The sequence below is a fragment of the Anabrus simplex genome, chromosome 9 (genome assembly GCF_040414725.1).
Source record: "Anabrus simplex isolate iqAnaSimp1 chromosome 9, ASM4041472v1, whole genome shotgun sequence".
Lineage (NCBI taxonomy): Eukaryota > Metazoa > Arthropoda > Insecta > Orthoptera > Tettigoniidae > Anabrus > Anabrus simplex.
In genome coordinates this window covers 140487168-140505523 of record NC_090273.1, presented here as the reverse complement: position 1 = coordinate 140505523, position 18356 = coordinate 140487168, and the positions used below count along the sequence as shown (strand labels likewise).

The 18356-nt window shown below is 40.0% G+C and overlaps 1 protein-coding gene across 7 annotated transcripts in view; it reads left to right on the top strand.

Annotated features, from left to right (window-relative positions):
• LOC136881088 (uncharacterized) overlaps positions 1-18356 on the top strand; it is a 525856-nt gene that overhangs the window by 380772 nt on the left and 126728 nt on the right. For 6 of the 7 annotated variants that reach the window (XM_068229307.1, XM_068229305.1, XM_068229302.1 and 3 more), the window contains exon 5: positions 3418-3599. In XM_068229307.1, coding sequence (XP_068085408.1) covers positions 3418-3599 — 182 coding nt within the window. Of the gene's footprint in view, positions 1-3417; positions 3600-14392; positions 14538-18356 lie in introns of all 7 variants that reach the window. The other variant, XM_068229303.1, reaches the window with a different exon arrangement.

Genomic DNA, 18356 nt, shown 5'->3' with positions numbered 1-18356 from the left:
CAATTCAAATGTTAACTTTTCAAGGCATTTTCCAGTTTTGCCGACTTAATGCTAGAACTGGAAAAATTGCATTACCAATTTTCGATAAAAATCATAAATTGTATTTTTTGAATATTATACAATGTAAAATTTTCACTGCACTAAAATGCTAGTCTTGATAACGATACACTTAGTCTGTTATTAACACGAACACAATAGCATAATAAATATTTAGCTGATTTGTAAAACAGACTATAAAGATAACGATATCACATAAAACAGTCACTGTTATATAGCCCGGCCACATTGGCTACGGTATACCAATTGGCAACGTGGAACTTGGGAGCGGCCTCCTCACGGAGCTAGCTGGGATTGGCTTAAACGGGAGGCGTGTACTAGTTGCCATAGTAACTGCCATCCCTTACTACCACGCTGGGAGCTGGCAGAACACGCGCGTTGTTTTAATAGCACTATAGTACACCTATGTGAGGAACGCCATTGGTTTGCGCTGCCTATGAGTGGCGCGATTATGTGAGAAGCACCATATTTATGTGTTACCTGTGCTACGTACGATACTTGAGAGTAGTACCATAATGTGTGGAACACCGCGAGTCTACGCTAGTGTTGATTAGTACCGCAACATGGGAAATACCATGGTTCTACTTTACTAGCGATAAGTAGAATTATGAGGGGCCTTTGACCTGGGTTTTGGATCCCTTTAAACATCAAGCATCATCGTTTCAAGAATGTGCCTTAGAAGCAGTCCCTTGGTCAGCAATAGTATTGTTTTAACATAGTTTCAGGGAAGGTGGGGCATTGCGGGTAGGATCCACTGATTGTCTTAAAATCATATTCATCCATGCATTCATCATCATCACGTTTTGAATTATAGTCACTGGATGATTTTGGACTTTTGAATTGTCATTACATTTCGTCTCATTTCGTTCAATTAGGGGCCGATGACCTAGATGTTAGACTCCATTAAACAATAAGCATCATCATCATCATCATTGTTATGGGAATGTTGTGGTTTACAGAGGTGAAAGAAGGTGCGGGCATGAATGGGTGGATATGCGAAAATCGAAAGATTGATTTAAAACTTTAAAAATAGGCACTTTTATTCCTCACTTAACATTTCCTTAAGAAAAAAAACTTTATACTTTGCCAAGCAAATAACAATCAAGTGCCAAAATTTAGCTCCTAAGCTTGAAAAACACTTTTAGAGAGGTCCAGAATAAGCAAATAGCAATAATTTAACAACGTGAGTTTGAAGCTCACTAATTACAAATGTTACTTGAACACTACTGCTCTGTTCAATGAACAATCAAGGAGACGGTCTCCCAATGTTTTACATCTCTGGAAGAGCTTCTTTGCTATACAAATTCACATTTTAGTAGATTATTCTCGAAATTTACTAGCTCCAGGCTTATCAAAGGCACAACCTGCATGTAACAAAATTAAACTATTCACTGTTTAAACTGCTCAACAGTCTGATTACCTTAAAATGCAATGAATTATGTTAAGTGCAACAGGGGTAACAAGTACCCATTCTACCTGGCCTTTGGTAAAAACAAAGGGTCAAAGTTACTGGCCGGAAATGAAATGGTCAGGAAGCAGACACTTGCACTCCTTGAAATTTACCAGAGATTCTTAAAACCCTATTTGGGCTTATGGCCCTGCGTTACAGAGGCTGCGCCTATACTACAGAGGTGACAAGATGGAGAAAAATACTTAAGTTACAGAAATTACAAGATAGATTTTAAAGGTTACAAAATCACAGTCACCTCAAGATCAAGTTGAGAGGAAATACAAGAGGGTACCTCACTCTCTATGCCCTTATTTCGGTGAAGTTCTTTTGACTTGTTGAAATTTACATTTAAAGTTTGAAAATTACATTTGAGAAAATAAAAGTTACATTACTAAAGATTTGAAACCTTCCCCTCGAGCTAGCTTTCAAAGACTATCACATAGTTAAGCCGAAACTGTCATTACCTTGAGCTGGTGGACCTGCCGAAGATGGACGAGGGAGCCTTTCCCCCTGCCTTCGATACGTATACACTCTAGACGGGAGCGATCACTAAGACAGTATGGCTCACCAGCCCTCGGCTTTTGTAGCGGAGAGGAAAGTTGCAGAAAACTCTGGGCCAAGGTACTGGCACACCCACTATTCGTATTGGTTAATTTAATAAATATCAGAAAACTTTTATTGGTAGATAAAAAATTGTACAAACGTTCTCATTAGCCAACGCCTTAAGTTGGCGGGAAGAGATAGAAGTGTTAATAACTTTTGAACATAAAAAACAAACACTAAACATTCCAGTTTTGAAAACCTTAACACACAAAATTTATCTTGAGCTTTAATACGCCGGGCTGACTGGCTCAGACTGTTAAGGCGCTGGCCTTCTGACCCCAACGTGGCGGGTTCGATCCTGGCTCAGTCCGGGGGTATTTGAAGGTGCTCAAATACGTCAGCCTCGTGTCGGTAGATTTACTGGCACGTAAAAGAACTCCCGCGGGACTAAATTCCGGCACCTCGGCGTCTCCGAAGACCGAAAAAGTAGTTAGTGGGACGTAAAGCAAATAACATTAAATTAATTATTAATTTTAATACAGTAGTTAATCTTCACCCCAGAGGACGTGACATAAGTTGATAGTAGCGACATCTGTTGAGAAATGTTCTCACTATTTCCGAAATGAGTTTGATTTCCTCATCTAGATAGCTTTCTACAAGGCGCTAGTTTTGAATGCACGGGGCGGGTGTACCTCCGGTACAATCATCATCATCATCAGTTTCCGAGATACAGACCGTACTGTACTAAGGTGACCATGGTAGCCAAGCCGGTTGCCATGGTGACGTTTCTTCATAAAATGGTATGTTTAACGTAGTTGGCTTAGCAGAAAGTATCGCACTTCAGTGTCTGTACATTTCATTTGTTGCAGTGATACAGTATCTCAATCTAATTTATCCTGGATGTTGTGTCGGATGTGATGTAGCATGGCCACCAAGGTCCCTGGGGTTGGTTAAAGAACGAAGTCTACAGGGAAAAGTGCAAGCAAGGGAGGACTTGCTTGTTCATATTTTAAATGCGTGTGCGGGCATTAAAGGAGAGGGACATTAGCAACACAGCGTCTGTCTGCAAGAGCTTCAGAATGCATTGAACTTGGTCGAGGTATTTTTGAGAATAAGTTGTAAAGGGAAAATTTGGCAATTGACAATTACATAATACAGTTTGTATCTCGAACACTATTGCATATAAATAATATGTTCATATAATGTTTTCGCTTTAGAATGGCCACTATCACCTCTTACCGTTTGGCCCCGTCCTCTCGGGGCGTTCTGTATACCTTCTGCAGACAGTGAAATATTTCCTTCCTGCTTCTTAACATTCCATCAATACCCTTGGTACTAATTCTTGCTATGTGATGTACCTGTTTCAGATGGGAGTTGTGAACTTTGCCTACGTTTTTTCTGCCTGCTACTACGTTCGATTGACGCCTTTAAGAAATGGTAACAAATTCCCCCATGTTAATTCATTGCGTGCAAACATCCACACGGGGTACAAGAAACAGACTCTCTGGGGTGTGGATACTACATGCCACCACCAGTGCTTCCCTGGAAAGTGAGTATAACACTACCCAGCTTGTATGGTCGCCGTAAAGCATAGTAGAGTGAGGTTCACTGTGTTCCCACTGCTCCAAAACCACAAAAGTTGTTGTGGATTATTCTTCTTCCTCCGTTAGGGTCTTCTAGGGACCACGTGCCACTTTCATCCTTTGTTGTTCCTTCTTCCTCTTCCAATTCTCCTTCATCTGCTCCCTACGCCTCCTGTTCCTCTCCGCGGACCATTTTGAGTCTGTTTTCTTTCCCTCCTGACCTTGGAATTCTTCCATTTTAACACTTTATTTCTAAAAATCTCTCTCTCTCTCTCTCTCTCTCTCTCTCTCTCTGTTGCTTCTTCTTCCCTTATGTTGTTTCTTTCCAAATCTTCCTTCACTTCATGAATCCATGTTGTTGTTGACTTTTTGTTCCAAAGGTATTTGAAGATCTGTTTGATTAACCTGTTATCATCCATTCTGTATAAATGTCCAAAAATATCAATCGCCTCTTCCGCATTGTTTCTGTTATGTTTTCTATGTTCCCGTATATTTCATCATTACTTCTTGATTTCCGAAGTACTGTAGTTCTTAGTGGACAGAGTATTTTCCGTATAATTCTAATTTATTCAACTTGTAATTAAGTTAAGTACTAGACATTCACTCGCGTATAGGCATTCCGGTTAGACTACTGTGTTGTAGTGTTGTTTTTTGAGCTTTTTTGATAAACACTTTTTGTTGTAGATATTCTTAGTTATACCGTATGCTCTTTCCATCTGGTATATCCTTTATTCTACAGCGGATTTTTTCCAAACAATTTTCTTGAATTGTTTCTCTAAAATACAGTATTTGAATTTCTTTGCCTTCTTTATTCGACCAATTTCTATCATTAGAAATTCTGGAGCATTTTTTATATTATTATAAATTTGATTTTTTCTACTGATATTCTTAAACCTGTTCTGTTGGCTAATTTTTCCAAGAGATCGACTTGTATTGGTGCACATTAAGGTTTTCTGAAAGTATGGCAAAATCATCTGCAATTGCTAGACATGTTATTTCAAAACCCCTGTTCTTTCTTCTCAGTGTTATTGCTGATAGTTTTTCATTCCAAATTCTTACTGTTTTCTCCACGACGCAATTTAATAGGAGTGGAGATAAACTGTCACCTTGCCTTACACCTGTATTTATTCTGAATGGTTTATACATTATTATTATTATTATTATTATTATTATTATTATTATTATTATTATTATTATTATTATTATTATTATTATTATTACAGTGAAATCTGCCCTTACGGCCACCTTCACTTAGTGGTCACCTCAGTAAATGGCTATTTTTCTCAGGAACCCATTGACTTCCCCATAAAGCCTACGTTAATATCACCTCCTCCAAGCGGTCACCTCACACCGCGGTCAGCGGCCAGACACATTTCACAAACTTACTTGAATGAAACGGCCGATCATAACCGTTCCGAATACTTTGTACACCCCTTTGACCAACACACGATATCTTGGGCCCGGATGTTTGACATATCATATTTTCTTTATATTCTTTCCATGGAAAATACAACTTAATTATGATTTTATCTGCGATGACTAAAAGTATGCAGTTTTCACGGGTCATATAGAGTCATATTTTGGATTTTTAACATTTTTTGTCTTTTTCTGGTAATTTTTCGTATGGTCCTATTTCCCGTGAATTTTTGTATTTTTGTCATATTTTTAATATTTTTATTCCATTTTCGTATACATGCTTGCAGTCATCTCAAAGACGGATTTTTCACATCTCCTAATTGTTGTCTTTAATTTCTTCCAGTTATCTTTCTTAGAAATATGCACGTATGTGAATTAGGAGGGAAAGCTGTATAGACAGAGAGAGATGCGGTAAAAGAGATAGAAATTGAACTCTAATTATTTGACTGTGTTGTTGAGCGGTCTTTCTCCCCGTTACAAGTCAGTGTTGCGTGAAAGAGGATCGTTCCTAGTTAAAAACTTTAAAATGTATGTTATTTGTTATTATAATTCTTTCTGATCGCCCATCAAAATGTGAGAATTACCGAGCTCGATAGCTGCAGTCGCTTAAGTGCGGCCAGTATTCAGTAATCGGGAGATAGTGGGTTCGAGTCCCACTGTCGGCAGCCTTGAAGATGGTTTTCCGTGGTTTCCCATTTTCACACCAGGCAAATGCCGGGGCTGTACCATAATTAAGGCCACGGCCGCTTCCTTCCAACTCCTAGGCCTTTCCTCTCCCATCGTCGCCATAAGACCTATCTGTGTCAGTGCGACGTAAAGCAAATAGCAAAAAAGAAAAAAAATGTGAGAATTGCTTCATTCTGTGTGGAGTTGAGTTACTTCTGGATTGAGTAAAATAAATTCAAAATATCGTATAATTATTAAAATTAATACTATTTTTTATTGAATGTGCTAGATTTTGAAATTATATTTTCGGTATAATGTTAACTTAAACAGCGGCAAGATTTTGAAGATTTAGAAAATGTTACCAAGACATTTTGAAATTGTCATATTTTAATAGTTATTTAGGTCAAAAATGCTTACATATTTCTAACATTTTTAGGTCATGAACATCCGGGCCCTAAATCAGTTGACCCAAATGCACAGATGAGCAATTAAGTTAGAGATGCATTGCTGATAGCTTGTAGCGCCCCCTTTCGCGCTGACGATAGCAGTGACATGGAGTGGCATAGCCCTGTTGATCTGTGACTGGTTGGATTAGGGGTCCAGTGCGTGCAAATCCCTCTTGACAGCATCTCAGAGGTGCTGTATAGGGTTGAGGTCGGCTGACCTTCGGTGTTCATTGAAGCGATCGACCACAGTTCGGGAGCGAAGGGCCGGTTTCATGCAGGATAATGGAGGGGAACAAAGGCTGAGCAGTAATCTACTGGCAAGTAGAGTTGGTTAGTGTGTGTATGCTGTTTCGAAGCAGTGAGGGAGGTGAACAGAAACTCCGCACATGCCAGCTACATCGTTGCTTCGAAACAGCAAAGTTTTGAGACAACGACGATGCTTCGTTCATCCTTCCACCTCAGTGGAAACATCCGCGTTGTTAACTTTCTTACTATGCTTTTGTAACTTGTTCATGTTGTTAATGTACGTAAAATTCCGAATTCGAACTCTTCGTAGATTTCAATACTCATTTTATAATTATTCAAGTTAATTAACTTACCTGGACTACTAGAGTATTTCGCTATGCTTTTGTTACTAAGTTCGTTATTGTGCATGTTTACATTTCATTAATCATGTTATAATTATTCAAATTCCTTACTTACTATTTTAGTGTACATTTAACTGTAACTCAACCCCTTTTAGTATCATTGTGAGCGCTTAGGCCTAGTGAAGAAGAAAACGCAGTTTATTGCTGTTACCGTGTTTTTGTGGATCACAGAGGTGAAAGAAGGTGCGGGTATAAATGGGTGGATATACGAACATCGAAAGATTGAATTAAAATTTTAAAATTGGCAGTTCTTTTCTTTTATTAACCTGGGCTAGTACTTCGACAGCTACTGAGTTCAAATAGTAATTCAGTAATACTGATATTACCGTTGTAGCAAAGGTCAGCACTTCGATGTATGTGTGAGCGTAAATCGGACAATCTTCACGAGAGGATAAAAATTCTTGTTCATAGTTGGAATCACTTGAAATTTTTGCAAAGTTTTCTGCTAATGTATTTGCAATATCCTGATGTGTAGTTGTAACTGATCCAGTCGTTTTATTGAGGGCTATGATACGTGAGGGTTTTTTAAGCCCTCTTATTTTTCGTAGGTGTTCCCAAATTGTGTTTTGTGGGGTCTGATGACAAAGAGATGACACATACATCAGCCAGGATGCTCGTTTACTCTCTTTTATGACTTCCGGGCTGTAGCGTGACTTTTATGGGTCAGTAATTTATTTTGTAAAGTGGGATGGCGTTTATACTTGTAAAATGCTTGGTTTTTCTTTTTTAATTGCATCTTTACTAAGGAATTGATTTTCTGTAAGTTGTATTGTTGGTCCTTGGAAGAGAATTTTCTGCGGCTTTAAGTATGATATTGGTGAATTCTCTTACGATATAGTCAATGTTGTCATTTTTGAAATGGGTAGGTTGTGGTAATATGTATAACTCTGCCTTAATGTTTTCTTTGTATTCTTGCCAATTGGCATGTTTAGTATTCCATTTATTTGGGCGTACATTTGGGCGGGGCTGGTTGTTTCCATTTATTATGATAGTAAAGTGATCACTTCCGAAACGGGTTTTGCTAGCTCATGATGTATATACCGTTGCTGCCTCTGGAGTGCTCAGACGCAGATCTATAGTACTAAAAGTTCCATGCTGGATATCGGTTTCCTAGGTCAGGCATCGTCAATCGAGAGGGAAATGTCTTCAGAGCCAGTTTGCTCCCCGCCCTTGAGGAACCAGAGCAGCTTAGCGAGCAAGTAGGGGAAGAAGTAGGGGTAGTGCATGACTTAGTACGCACTGTAGGTCAGTGGTGCAAAGGTATAGCACATCCTTCTGGACAGGTTAAATTGCGACACGATACGCGTGACCTCACGTGAGGTGACAGTAATGTGTTCCCGCCTTTATCCTCATAGCACACGACGTTCAAGCCTTGTCGGTAAATGATGCATTTACTATGGTAGAGAGTTCAGCACAGCGAAGGCCATCAACGCCAACAAGTTTCAAACCTTCTTGGGAAGAAGAGTACCGTATTTGATACTTCAAGAAAATAATATGAATCACATTAAAAAATTTAATCTGCAGCGCCATTGTTCCTTATGTCATGCCAACAAGTATGATAAATATGAAGGCCGAGAAAGGATAGCGTTAATAGAAAAACTTAAAAATACCACATTTGAGGATGTGCGTACATTTAAGTTTACTCTCTTTTATGACTTTCCGGGCTGTAGCGCGACTTTTATGGGTCAGTAATTTATTTTGTAAAGTAATTTGTATATTGTAATGTTTCATAATTCCTCAGAGATGATTTATGTACCGGTATGCATTTCATTGCTGTTGTTCAGATGGTAAAATTTCCGAGCGGCAAGTACAGTACCGCCACGGTATGCAACCCGCCTGTCCACTGCTCTCTTGTCACATGACTGACAGCAGTCGCGAGCGGAGCAAGTGACACCGGCTCCCTAGAACAACTACGTGATGACGTCTCTCCTAAGCGAGCACAAAGGGATGCTCGCACTCAGTGTGGACGACACAGGAACGTGACCAGTGCGCACTGTTGCCAACTTAGCGGATTTTCCGCTAAATTTGGCGGATTAGAAGACTGTCTGCGGAGAAATATATAATTTAACGGACGGCGGATTTTTTGGCGGAATTCTAGATTTATTATAGCGGAATTTAGTGTTATATCCATTTTACGTTCTTTAAAATTTGTACTCCAGTCTGTCTACGAGCTATTCCGTATTTCTTGTCAGGAGCTAGCAGTCACATGAGGAAATCATGTTATTTGGATTTGATGTTATGAGATCATGGTATCATAAATTTGTAATGCGTGGGAAAAGGTTACTTATCTCTTACTTGACGAATGACGACAGATAATGAAACTATGAGAGTGTAGCATTTATATTTATGCTATGAAGGAAGACCGTTTAATGAACTGGCTGTTCTGTGGGTGGCCCTTGAAGTAGGGGATTCACCTAGTGTGCACCCGGCAGTAAAACGCCTGCAAGTTATAGCTCGCTCCCAGTGAAACTCACAGATCAGGTGAGTGCAGATATTGACTTTATAATTATTATTATTATTATTATTATTATTATTATTATTATTATTATTATTATTATTATTATTATTATTATTATTATTATTATTTCTTCTTGCGTTCCGGCCTTCTAAGGACCACGTTACAATTTCAATTGTTCCTCCTTAGTTGTTCTTTCCTTTTCTTCCAGTATTCTTTCATTGTTTCACTGTGTTTCTTTTTCCTGTTCTGCAATTGAAATTGTACATTGTACAAGGTAGGAAATTAATTCCAAGATAAGATCGGATTGTTAGTCCGAAATGATTTTTTATTCGTGCTTTACTCCACTAGGTTCTTCCGCTCTCTCCGCCGTTCGGACATTAAATTCCTCATCCGCCTTCGAGACCGTTGACCAGGTTTCACCTGTAACCCTAGGCAGGGGCCCTTACAGGGTGCTACCATCCGGAGCCAGATGGACCCAGGTTTTTTTACGAGGTTGTTACTCCTCCCCCTCCTCCTTCCCCATCACTTGCAAGATGAGGCCCCAGGCTTGGGACCGACAATGGCGGAGTTATTATTATTATTATTATTATTATTATTATTATTATTATTATTATTATTATTTATTGATGATTTTTATTGCCCATTATTTGAGATCGGATTTCTTGGAGAAATTCTAGCGGATTTTTAGTAGTATTTAGCGGATCGTGAAAATATAAGTTGGCAACACTGCCAGTGAGCGTCCTGCGAGGAAGGCGACTTGGTCGGATGAAGATATGCTTACGCTAATAGACACTTATCGGTGACATTCTGTTTGATGGGACCCGAAAAATGGGAATCACTTTTTCTTTAATGTCAAAGAGGATGCATGGCGGGATATTGGTACAATTGGACGACCCGCGGATGAATGTAAGAAAAAAATCTTTGTTGGGGTCACACCAGAGGGAAAGGAGGAAAAAATCTCTGAATGAAAAAGTGAAATAAGATAATCGTAAATAAGTACTATAAGGAGAACCTTTTTTCCCTTTTATGTGCAAAAAACTGAACGTGTTTAGAAAACATACGAGCTAAAAAAATAAAAATTGATTAAAAAATTAAGGAAAATAAGAAGTACGAACCTATCTTGATGAAAAACCGGGAAGCGAAGGTACGTTTCGTCTCTTGAAATTTTGTGAGGGCCGATGACCTAGATCATAATCATCAAGCAAATTTTGTGACCTATTTTGCTCCGTAAATTATCAAAATCAGTAGGTGACATCCTGGTAAAATTTTGATATTGAGCACTAACGCTCTGGAATTTCAAGTCCAACATTAATTCGGACTCGCTCCGTTTCTTGTACATCGTAGTGCGCCAATACCAACGGGGTTCCTTTTGCTTGCTTAAATAGGCTATAATCATAGCTGCGCCACTGACTGCCATCACAGCAAGCAGAGTTTCTTGCTCAGAAGACACAGACTGATCCTGCTCGCGAGCCGCTCGGACATTTTAATTTCTCATGAGCGGCTCACAATATGCTCGCAAGTGTGCACGCACCTTCAAATAGTAGATGCCTATTTTGACACAAAGATAATAATAAGTCTTTCTACTTGAAATGAATATATCCGTACGATATATGCTGTCTTTTCTTCGTATTACCCTTTTGACACCCCATAAAGGTACGGTTACCTGGTAGAGACGAATATCCACGCATAGGATAGTGTTGGAAAATATCTCTGAACAGCCATCGTATTAAATGGCGAATGCGTTGATGGTGGGTTGATTCATGTATCGCCGGGCTGAGTGGCTCGGACGATTGACCGCGCTGGCCTTCTGACCCCAACTTGGCAGGTTCGATCCTGGCTAAGTCCGTTGGTATTTGAAGGTGCTCAAATACGTCAGCCTCGTGTCGGTAGATTTACTGGCACGTAAAAGAACTCATGCGGGGCTAAATTCCGGCATCTCGGAGTCTTCGAAATCCGCAAAAGTAGTCAGTGGGACGTAACGTCAGTAACATTATTATTATTATTATTATTATTATTATTATTATTATTATTATTATTATTATTATTATTATTATTATTATTATTGTTATTATTATTATTGTGACGGAGGGTATTTTGAACACATGTGCTATGCTGGTGCGTTCTGTTCCTGTGTGCTTCCCATGATTAATGTGGAGTTGTATAAAATACTCGTCTGGTTGCCATGTTCGAATCCCGTTGGTCGAAAAAATTCACCATCAAAATGTTGACCGGCAGGGTAGGAGAGGTGATGGTATACAATTCCTAATCACCAGATTCCGTGTCAAAAGCCTGGATTAAATTCCAAACCTTTCCGCAGTGTTCGTATGGAGTGAGGGCATATGACACAGTTGATGATGATTCTTCTGTCGGATGGAGACGTTAAGCCTTGAGCAGACACCGTGGAGTAATTCGACGCGATTAGGCAATGTCCCGGTACCGGGTTTACCCTCTCCGGTTGTGATGGTAGTGGTGATTAAAGGGGAAGTATATCTTGGCAATCATCCTCTATTAACACTAATCAGAGAGAAAAAGTGGAGTCCGACTCCTTGGCTGAATGGTCAGCGTTGAGGGTCCCGGGTTCGATTCCCGGCCGGGCCGGGAATTTTAATCGTGTCTGATTAATTCTTCTGGCTCGGGGACTGGATGTTCGTGTGTGTCCAAACACTTTCCTCTTCATATTCAGACAACACACTACACCACCAACCACCACAGAAACACGCAATAGTGATCACATTCCTCCATATACAGTTGGCGTCAGGAAGGGCATCCGGCCGTAAACAGGGCCAAATCCACATGTGCGACACGGTTCGCACCCGCGATCCGACAGGCGTGGGAAAAGCAGGAGAAAAAGAAGAGAGAAAAGTGGAAGAGATGCGACTCTTCGAAAAATGAAGGTATCGGCCAAAAGAAAGACAAGGGCCTCAAAGGGTGTGAATATTAGACTCCCTAGGTTTCGCAACCTAATACCGTCGGGCTCGAAAAGAACAAGAATTCACTAAGGGAGGTCGAATAGAATAGGCACAAGTAAGTGGAAACAAAGTCAGGACTCAGCTAAAGGGTCCCGTGGTTGCCAGCCCTCTCCCTTCCCCTCGCGTCATTAACTCCTCTAATGAGGCAGACATCATGAAGGGCATCCGCTCATCGCGCTACGAACATTCATCTCACTTCATACCTGCCGAACACAAACGCCCAGTCCCCGAGCCAGTTTACATCTTAGGCCCGGCCGGGAATCGAACTCGAGGCCCACTGAGCCAAAGGTCAATACGCTGAAGATTCAGCCAAGAAGCCGGACAATTCGATACAAAAGGATGATAACATTAAAACAGTGTATAGCTTGATCTCCGGTCTAGAAAGCCAAGAGTAACGGCCGTGAGGATTCATCGTGCTGACCACATGACACCTCGTAATCTGCAGGTCTCAGGGCTGAGCAGCGGTTGCTTTGTAGGCCAAGGCCCTTCAGGGCTGTAGTGTCATGGAGTTAGTTTATAGCTTAATCTGTGTGAAGGAGTTTTACTGTTGTCAATTTTAACGTAATTAGTGCATTTTCTGTGAAAAATATTAAGTCAGATGATCCATTTAATTTGTTTCTAACTGCTAATTTATCTACATTACGCACTTGTATGGAATGTTTTAAGAGTAGTTGACATTCGACTAATTGCTGCCTGTTTACAAGTCTCCCCAGCTATGCAGTGTTTACCTGGACAGCCTACACCTTTCACTTTCAGTCGCACGATCAGGCCCTTCACACAAAACAGCTGTACGCAGATAAGTTTGAACACACGGCTGCTGACCACCACAACACACGATATCTGCTCGCTTGGTTCGATTCCAGAGGTAGTCCACCACTCACGAACAAACACAGTGAACTATTCAACACAGACAACTAAACAGCAACAAATCAACAGTACCATCTAGCAGGACAATACTCTTGACAACAACGACCATGAACACTGTTCCGATTCTACTCACGACAGCTGTTCTACACGCTGACTTGGTCTACAGTCCTCGGTAGTACACACGCAGTACTCCAAGGCAGTACACAGTACTCCGCTCAGATAATCTAGACACCGGGGCAACACTGACGACAGTCTTAACTACTCCCATTATTGAGACTGTTCGCCGATGTTGGGTATTCAGCCAAAAGGCTGGTTTGATCCTCTACAGCTCCACCAACAGCTGTTATAGATAGCCTAGGTTTCACTGAAGAGGCATACTAGGGAAATGAGGAGTGAGGTAGTTTTCCGTTGCTTTCCTCACTGCGCCAGAAGTTGCTATTACATATCAGTCTACCAAGCCCCCTGAAATTGTTCGCCGATATCCTTCCTTTTATACCCTGATGGTGGAATACCAGAATATTCAGGGCCCGCATAGAGACGGAACATTCTCGTGGCACCTTTCAGAAGGTGCACGGGGAAAGCAGATGAAGAGCACCATAAAGGAGAGAAGCTACCAGTATGCGGGGGCTCCCAGTTGAGTCACTAGTTCCTTCCAGGAAATGCTGAAGTGGGCTGCGACAGGGCTGGCACGTAACAATATCATACAGAGAGTTTTCGTTCTGCTTTTGCATCGAAAAAGTTCAATGCCTGGCGCCTGCTTGCCAACCACGGTACAGAAGTACACACTGCGAGACGCGCATAATCATTGCAGTCGGGGTTGACGTGTCCAAAGTAACTTGTTTTTAAAAAAAAGAACTATCTCGCACAGTGTGGGTCACATGTGAAATCTCGTACCGGCAGAGCCATGAGTGCTGATGGACACAATCCGAGGGATTTACTTGAAAGTAGCCAAAGGATAACAACGAAAGAATTAGCACAAAAACATATTTATTATACTGTACATGCTTGTGATATGACAGTGTGTTCTAGGCAACCTTTCTGCCTTGGTTGTATAGGGGGCGTGCAGCTTCATCAGACGAATATTTGTTGTGTGGAATGAATTTATTTCCTCAGCTCGCCCCAATTCCTCTCCGAGTCCCTCTGCTTTATTCTCCAGGAAAGAAGCACTGTGTATCACTATGCTGTAATTGCTTCTCACTGTATTCCTTCATTAACCAAGCTTTCGGCTCACAGATTAACCTATTGAACCATCATCTGTTGTCTTAACACTAATTCTGTGTGTTTTTGTAGGAATGGCACCTGGGAACTGCGGCTCACTTTCCTTTCTGATCTTATCAAACAAAGAATTCTTCTCGAATTGTGGCTGGCCAGTGTATTATGCGTATTTAATGACAATGATCCTACTCGTTTAGCTGCCTGGGTTTTCAATTACACAGTAAGCTCTTTATATAGAATTATTTTTTGCATTTTTTTTCTTGAATGCTTTGCTTATATTTTTGTTCACATACAAAGTATTTTGCTGCTTTTGTGTATGTCTTGGGCTATGCTTAATCATTTTGCCATAAAAGTTGATCGTTGGAAAAGATTCAGTGGAATGTCCTATTCAGAAGTAGCAGTTACAGCCAGTTGGCTCCTAAGTAATCACTCCAGTTCCCTCTGAGAAGCAGTGCTATACTTGGAGACAAAACATGACGGCCTCATTTCCTGGAAGCGAGCTGGAAGCCAGCAGTCAATCACACCCTGCACCCTGCTGAGTTAACGAGTTCTAAGTGATCCTTGTTTGGTGTGGAGGGGTTGCCAAACCACCTTTTTCAACAGTTTCTTCAGTCGTTACTCTGTCTTCGTGTCGAGTGCAGTGTGGTGATCCTTTTAGCATGATTAATAGTTAAATATAGTATACGTGAATTTTTTACATATTTATGATTTATCCTTCAGCGCAAGAGCAGAGAAATATAGTATACGTCATTGTTTTTACATATTTATGATTTATCCTTCAGCGCAAGAGCAGTTGTCTTCTATATAAATAATTATTTTAAGTTTACAAAATGGTTTACTTTACGAATGGCACACAGCCCATTCGTCAGATAAAATTGGCTAATGTTATCATTTAGGCCTATTATGTGTACAATTACATAACAGCAAATTATTATTATTATTATTATTATTATTATTATTATTATTATTATTATTATTATTATTATTATTATTATTATTATTATTATTATTATTATTATTATTATTACGGTATTACCCGTGAAGCATAAAGAGGTGAAAGAAGGTGTGGACTTGAATGGGTCTAACTACGACATCAGAAATTGAATTAAAACTTTAAAAGTATTACATTTCTTTCCCAAAAACAAACTTAACAATCTTTTTCACTGAGTGAACATAACAACACGACAGGTACAAATAGCAATCTTAAAACAAGACTAGGAAAATCCCAGATTAATTTTTCAGATTTTGGGCTTCAAGTCCCTAATTTTACAATTTCTGAGCTACCAGCTCAAGTTTACAATTCAAACATGCATACATACTGTAACCGTAAAAGTTTGTTTTGATGTATTTATTAATGAACAAAACAGGCGTTCAGCCCCGAATACACGTTCACAATAATAATAAATAAATAAATAAATAAATAATAATAAACGCAGTCCAACCCAAGCCACCACCCTCCACCACATACAAAATAAAATGAAATGAACACCTCATCAGCCTGTTCTATGTTTACAATCTGCTGCTGGTGTTGCAACTTGCTGCTTGTTATCACTCACACGTACCCACTCATCACGCGACCTTCTTGCTTCAGCATTTCCATCACCTCTATTGTTCGCTGACCTACTCCAAAATAAGCTACACCAGCAACATTACACTATTGCATACCAAACCAGCCATGACACTAACATTGCATTCAATCTTTCAGATTCCACCTCCTATAGTACAAGTCTAAATAATAACAACAATATTCCGTCATAACATTCCAATCCATCATACCACAGCTTTTACCAATCAGCGTTAACATTGCTTCATATCATTTCAATCCGCCATAACACTCCATAATAAAATTACCCCTCCATCTCCCAAAAATTTCGACCATGCATAACAAATACCAATCACGCCTATACCAACACCTCTCCAACATCATACTCCTTCCTCCTCTCCATACAAACAAACCACAATTTACAAAATTGTAATAAAATCACCTCCCTCCAGCTCCAAAAATTCAATACTCATACCAGACACCAATACAATAATACTCTCTCCCAACTTCCACGAATTCGGCCGTAAATAAACCATCTCAATACCATACCATACATCACCCAATCATACATACTAAGCCTCCAATGCTTCCGACACCATATCTCAGCAATACAACACATACCAACACCTCTCCAACATCATATTTCTTCCTCCTCTCCATACAAACAAACCAAAATTTACAAAATGACAATAAACTCACCTCTATCCAGCTCCAGAAATTAAATACTTATACCAGACATCAATACAATAATACCACCTCCCAACTCCCACGAAGTCAACCATAAATAAACCATCTCAGTACCAAACCATACATCACCTAAATACTAAACCTTCAATACTTCCCACACCACATTTCAGCAATACAGCACCAACTCCACATTATATACCACCTCTACTTATATCACCACTTCTCCCACACTACATTCCAACGATATAACACTTTTCCAACACCACATTTACCACCACTCCTCCAACTCCAAATATCACAATAAATATATCACTTCACCATTACCACATCTCAGCCTTCACCAATTATTTACCATCATAACCTAATGAAATTACAATGAATAACCAATACCAGTCACGCATATACCAACACCTTTCCAACATATTTCTTCATCCTATACCACTTCTCCATTACCATATTTATACCACCACTCCTCCAACTCCACATATCAACAATAAATATACCACTTCACCATTGCCACATTTCAGCCTTCACAAATAATTACCATCATAACCTAATAAAATTACAATGAATAACAATTACTAACATCATAAAACAAACAGACCATGCAATCCTGTCCTCTTACCCAACTCCACCTAGCTAAGTACTCAGTCCCTATATTCCCTAATCCATTAGAATTTTAACATACTATCCCCTTCCCTTATACAGATAACTATTCCACCCCCCTATTCCCCTGCCCACCCTCTAACTCACTCTCCTTCATTTTACTCTCGCAGGCCTTTTTTGTCGCACAAAAATACCTGTTCAATTCACCCCCTTTTTCCCATTGTTTAATAATCCATCTCAGTATTGCGTTCTCATCCCCTCTCCCCAGTATTTCCCGATGCTCGGCACTCAATAATCCATGTCTTAACCCCCTCGTTACCTCACAATCTCTTAGCAAGTGAAACTCATCATTCACATCTCCACAAAGTACACACCTTGTCTTATCCCTGCCCTGTAACCAGCCTTTATTCCTTGGCAGACCTAAAAGCCACCACATCATCCCATATCGTTTTGACCTATCGACGTATCTAATATTCAACCCTGCTATCTCCTCTATTTTCGTCAAAACAGTCAGCGAATTTCTTAGTCTGCTTTCCCCCAATAATTTCTGCCTATGGATATCTCTAATTCTCCTTTCCAGTATATTCATCCCTCTCACTTCTGTCTTTGACCAAACCTCCCCCCACAGGTGTCCTAATCCTATCCTCTCCAAATATCCCTTTATTTTTTCTAACCATCCACCCTTATACATGCTCTTAAATTGCTGTACATATGCTGCCTGTAAAACTCTCCCACCTTCCTGTCTTTTTAAATTCATCCAATATCTAACTATTCTTTTCACACCCTCTGATTCCAAATCCTCCCCACACATTAATTCCGCCCCTACATTTGCTGTACACCTCGGTAAGCCCATCACTAACTTGGCAAAACTACTAACAATCCTTCTTAGTTCCTCTCTTTTCTCATCCAGCCCCCAAACTTCTGCTCCGTATAATACCCTCCCCACGATTACCGACCTGAACACGAGTCTCAGTGTTTTGTAACTGATCCCCGGGTACTTGAGTAGCAAATTTCTGACTGAGGCTAAGGCTGCCAATCCTCTATATTTCATTCTTTTGATCTGGTCACTCCAAGTTCCTTTATCATTAAAAATAACTCCTAGATATTCCAGCTTCCTTACCTGTTCCAATCTTTCTCCCTGAATTACCCAATTCCCTTCTATCTTTCTTCTTTTGTTCACCTGTACTACCAATATTTTAGACT